Here is a 6000-nt window from a genome sequence, read left to right on the forward strand (position 1 = left end):
TATTTTCATTTTTGGAAAAAATACGTTCCCGTTTTAAATGGGATATTTTGTCTGGAAAAGATGCTAGAATATGCATATAATTGACAGCTTTGAATAGAAAACACTCTAACGTTTCCAAAACTTTAAAGATATTGTCTGTGAGTATAACAGAACTGATGTTGCAGGCGAAAGCCTTAGAAAAGTCTAATCCGGAAGTGCCCCAGGTTTTGAAAGCGCTGCGTTCCAATGACTCCCTATTCAGCTGTGAATGTATCATCAACGAGCTTACGCTTTCTACGTATTCCCCAAGGTGTCTACAGCACTGTGTGTCACGCCTTGGTCATTGTATCTTGTGTTTTTGTTATATGTTTGGGTAGGCCAGGGTGTGACATGGGTTTATATGTTGTATTTCGTATTGGGGTTTGTATTAATTAGGAGTGTGTATTAGTAGGGGTGTGTCTAGTTAGGCTTGGCTGCCTGAGGCGATTCCTAATTGGAGTCAGCTGATTCTAGTTGTCTCGGATTGGGAACCGTATTTAGGTAGCCTGAGTGCGCGTTGTATTTCGTGGGTGATTGTACCTGTCTTAGTGTTAGTCACCAGATAGGCTGTATTTTGTTTCACTTGTTTGTTGTTTTTGTATTTTCATTATTTCATGTACCGCTTTATCTTTATTAAAGGTCATGAGTAACCTACACGCTGCATTTCGGTCTGCCTCTCTTCTAACAGCAGACGAAGATCATTACACTGTGACGTAGTTTTACGCATTTCTGTTGAAGAATAGCCATAGGCGGCCACATTGTGTAAGTGGTCACATGGTGGCTCCGAGAGAGATTTGCGTAAAATACAGAGGTAGCCATTATTCCAATCGGTCCTAGTGAAAAATGAATTGTCCAGACGGATATATTATCGAATAGATATTAGAAAACACATTGAGGATGGATTCTAAACAATGTTTGCCATGTTTCTGTCGATATTATGGAGCTAATTTGGAATATTTTTCGGCGTTGTGGTGACCGCAATTTCCGGGCGATTTCTCAGCCAAACGTAAAGAACAAACGGAGCTATTTCGCCTACAAAAATAATATTTTGGGAAAAAATGTACTTTGGCTGTCTACCTGTGAGTCTCGTGAGTGAAAACATCCGAAGTTCATCAAAGGTAAACGATTTCATTTGATTGCTTTTCTGATTTCCGTGACAAGGTTGCCTGCTGCTAGCAAGGCATAATGCTATGCTAGGCTATGATAAACTTACACAAATGCTTGTCTAGCGTTGGCTGTAAAGCATATTTTGAAAATCTGAGATGACAGGGTGATTAACAAAAGGCTAAGCTGTGTTCGAATATATTTCACTTGTGATTTTCATGAATAGGAATATTTTCTAGAAAGATTTAATGTCCGTTGCGTTATGCTAATTAGTGTCAGATGACGACAACGGTCCAGTTCACGGGATGCGGTGTCACTACAGGTTAAAAGAAGACCGATTTATTTATATACTAGCAAACAATGAAAACGTGCATTGTATAAATCCATACATCAATGATTTCTTTTAACTTAAGTGGCATAGCCTATACAGCTTCTAATCCCACGCTCATTTAGCGAATTAGCTGGTTTAGCTGGTTGACCATCAAACGACAGTTGGAAAGAGATGTAGACAGTTTAATAGGCAGACTAAGTTATCAAAACAATTGCTTATAATCATTAGTAAACACTCCCGCTATTAGGTAAAGTTTATCGACATGAAAATAAAGTTAGTCAAAGTTAAAAATCTATTTAAAGAAAAAATGAATTGTAGGCCTATTAAAACGGGTTTGAGGTTTATTTTCATGTCAGTCTTCATCCATAACCATTAGTTACATGGTTATTAAATTGCCGTCACAGCCCTAGCACATGTACATGCACCGTCCCACAGACAGACAGACAGACAGACAGACAGACAGACAGACAGACAGACAGACAGACAGACAGACAGACAGACAGACAGACAGACAGACAGACAGACAGACAGACAGACAGACAGACAGACAGACAGACAGACAGACAGACAGACAGACAGACAGACAGACAGACAGACAGACAGACAGACAGACAGACAGACAGACAGACAGACAGACAGACAGACAGACAGACAGACAGACAGACAGACAGACAGACAGACAGACAGACAGACAGACAGACAGACAGACAGACAGACAGACAGACAGACAGACAGACAGACAGACAGACAGACAGACAGACAGACAGACAGACAGACAGACAGACAGACAGACAGACAGACAGACAGACAGACAGACAGACAGACAGACAGACAGACAGACAGACAGACAGACAGACAGACAGACAGACAGACAGACAGACAGACAGACAGACAGACAGACAGACAGACAGACAGACAGACAGACAGACAGACAGACAGACAGACAGACAGACAGACAGACAGACAGACAGACAGACAGACAGACAGACAGACAGACAGACAGACAGACAGACAGACAGACAGACAGACAGACAGACAGACAGACAGACAGACAGACAGACAGACAGACAGACAGACAGACAGACAGACAGACAGACAGACAGACAGACAGACAGACAGACAGACAGACAGACAGACAGACAGACAGACAGACAGACAGACAGACAGACAGACAGACAGACAGACAGACAGACAGACAGACAGACAGACAGACAGACAGACAGACAGACAGACAGACAGACAGACAGACAGACAGACAGACAGACAGACAGACAGACAGACAGACAGACAGACAGACAGACAGACAGACAGACAGACAGACAGACAGACAGACAGACAGACAGACAGACTCACCTGTAGAGCGATGGCTGTGTTGCTCTGGGAGGCGTGCACCCCCACCAGGCCCTCCTCTTTACGTTTCTTGAATTTCCTAAAGTAGTCCTGTATCAGGAAGGTGGCATAGAACTTCCCCACGGTTACCTCATCATCTAGGTGAACAGACCACACAAACGCTTCCTGTGTCAGACAGCAGGACACAGCACAGCATCCTGGGAGATTGAGCCTGCCCATGTCCCTGCCCCAACTCGCTGACCATACCCCTCAAATACCGGAACATAACCAAAAGGATAGCCTGTAATAACCCTACGATGAGGCACTATATTCCTTAGATCACTATACCGTACTGGACTATCATGTGCTATACTGCACCGGTAAATAAACTGGCACAGTGCCTTCAGGAAGTATTCTTTTAGAAGTTGGTTGTTGATCAGTGATAGACAGCCCTTTTCAAGTCTTGCCATTGATTTTCAAGCCAATTTAAGTCAAAACTGTAACTAGGCTACACGGAAACAATCAATGTCATCTTGGTAAGCAACTCCAGTTTATATTTGTCCTTGTTTTTTAGGTTATTGTCCTGCTGAAATATGAATTTGTCTCCCAGTGTCTGTTGGAAAGCAGACTGAACCATGTATTCCTCTAGGATTTTGCCCATGCTCGGCTCTATTCCATTTATTTTTATCCTAAAAAAAAATCCCTAGTTCTTGCCGATGACAAGGATACCCACAACATGATGCAGCCACCACCATGCTGTGAAGAGTGGTACTTAGTGATGTGTTGTGTTGGATTTGCCCGACACATAACACTTTGTATTCAGGACATAAAGTTGCTTATTTGCCACATTTTTGCAGTTTTACTTTAGCGCCTTGTTGCAAACAGGATGCATGTTTTGGAATATTTGTGTTCTATACAGGCTTCCTTCTTTTTACTCTGTCAATTAGGTTAGTATTCTCGAGCAACTTCAATGTTGTTGATCCATCCTGTTTTCTCCAATCACAGTGTGACGACCCTCCCACTCTGTCTGCCGTATTCTGTCTTTGTTCTTGTTTAAATGCCAATTCCTTTTCATATTTCACACGATCATGCTCTAGCTTCTCACGATCATGCTCTAGCTTCTCACGATCATGCTCTAGCTGTAACAAAAGCAGTTCTTTCTGCTGTTCAAAAAGAAGGCAACTAGGACTAACCGATGGAATGGCCATTGTAACGTTATGGGGAGACAACAAATCCTCAGCAGAGGCTGGCCCGGTGGTAACTTCAAGAATACCACTCTCCATCAGATTGGCTTTCAATATCAACCTAATAGAATTCTTTAGACGTTTAGCACTAATCTCAACCTTGTAGTGTTCCGCGACCTTCAACAGCTGTTCTTTAGTACCTAAATCTAACAATTCCTCTGATGGAGAGCGAATGAACTTATCTACATAAGACGCCATAATCACACAAATTTTTTTATCGCTTTTCCCTTCTGCTGAGCACACCAGAACACAACCCGAGAATTGACAATCACCCTGAGCACCACAGAAGAGAGATGAGATATGGAGCTTCCCAAAACCTACAATAACTCAACCCTAGTCTTCGTGCAGATTTGCGGTGGGAATTTACGCACTGTAGCCCGCTGGCAAGGAAATAGAACTCCCCAGCATGCTGGCAAATTCCACCAAGCCACGGATGTGCCCCGAGACAACTGCTCAGTCCACAGACACCACACAAAAATAACAAACATTAACCATGCCCAACATATTCCAAAAAATGAAACACGTCGCTAAACCTATCAGGGGAAAAAGGCTATAGCTCCGGGTAGCAAGTTCCACTACCCTACCCAAATCTCCCACCGAGGTACACAGCAGATTACTCACTTCAGACTGACGTCCCAACAGAAAGTAGAACAAGAGTTCAGGCTAGGCAGGGCCTGGAAACTAACCATTATACTCTCTCCAACATAGCACACAAACCAAACAACAAAGGCAACCAATACTGGGCCGATCACACTCAAACACCATATTCAAACCAAACACGTACCTCCACGGTCTCCCAAACCAATAGTTCAAAGATCCCGGATGAGCCCCCACTTGTCACGAACCGGCTCAAAGCCCGTAACAAAGGGAGACAACGTGGAGATAAGGAGTAGCAAAATCTATATTTATTAAATATAGAACTAAGTATAATATACAATGGTGTGTGTAATCAGTAATCAGTAGTGTAAGTGAGTGTTTTGCATGCATGAATGTGATAATGCAGGGTGATGAAAGGTGCCAAAGCAAACAAACAAAAGGCCACCAAGAACCACAACAGAATCTACAACAGGTGTCTGCATGGAGAGAGTCTCCTCCATGAATGTGGAAGAGGTCTATTTATCCTGGGAGACACCTGGCCCAGGTGTTTCCCATGTAGCTGACGACCCTCTCAACTCCGCCCACCGGCATCCTAATAAGGAAACAAGAACAAAGACAGAATACGGCAGACAGAGTGGGAGGGTCGTCACAACAGTCATTAAACTCTTTAACTGTTTTAAAGTCACCATTGTCCTCATGGTGAAATCTCTGAGTAGTTTCCTTCCTCTCTGGCAACTAAGTTAGGCAGGACACCTGTATCTTTGCAGTGACTGGGTCTATTGATACACCATTCATAGTGTAATTAATAACTTCACCATGCTCAAAGAGATATTCAATGTCAGATTTTATTTTTATATACCCATCTACCAATAGGTGCCCTTCTTTGCAAGGCATTGGAAAACCTCCTTGGTCTTTGTGGTTGAATCAGTATTGTAAATTCACTGCTCGACTGAGGGACCTTACAGATAATTGTATATGTAGGGTACAGAGATGAGCTAGTCTTCAAAAATCATGTTGAACACTATTATTGCACACAGAGTCTATGCAAATGATTATGTGACTTGTTAAGCATTTTTACTCCGGAACTTATTAAGGCTTGCCAACAGCAAAGGCTTTGTCTCAAGACATTTCAGCTTTTCATTTTTTCTTATTTTGTAAATATTTCTAAAAACATAATTGTGTGAGGGTCAGTGACTCAACATCTAAATTGAATCCATGTTAAACTCAGGCTGTCACAAAACAAAACGTGGAAAAAGGCGTGAATACTTTCTGAAGGCAATGTATATCATATTGGCTGTCATTCCACCAGTTTGGTGCCTTTGAGAAGTGTAACTTGGTAAAAAAAATATATATATATATTTTTTGGTTTCACCTAAT

The 6000-nt window shown here is 42.3% G+C and overlaps 1 protein-coding gene across 3 annotated transcripts in view; it reads right to left on the bottom strand.

Annotated features, from left to right (window-relative positions):
- The window catches only part of LOC124003209 (voltage-dependent L-type calcium channel subunit alpha-1D-like), a 193903-nt gene that overhangs the window by 121007 nt on the left and 66896 nt on the right, over positions 1–6000 (bottom strand). For all 3 annotated transcript variants that reach the window (XM_046311289.1, XM_046311290.1, XM_046311288.1), the window contains one exon: positions 2807–2940. In XM_046311289.1, coding sequence (XP_046167245.1) covers positions 2807–2940 — 134 coding nt within the window. The remainder of the gene's footprint in view (positions 1–2806; positions 2941–6000) is intronic.

The sequence above is a fragment of the Oncorhynchus gorbuscha genome, linkage group LG18 (assembly GCF_021184085.1).
Source record: "Oncorhynchus gorbuscha isolate QuinsamMale2020 ecotype Even-year linkage group LG18, OgorEven_v1.0, whole genome shotgun sequence".
NCBI classification, from domain to species: domain Eukaryota; kingdom Metazoa; phylum Chordata; class Actinopteri; order Salmoniformes; family Salmonidae; genus Oncorhynchus; species Oncorhynchus gorbuscha.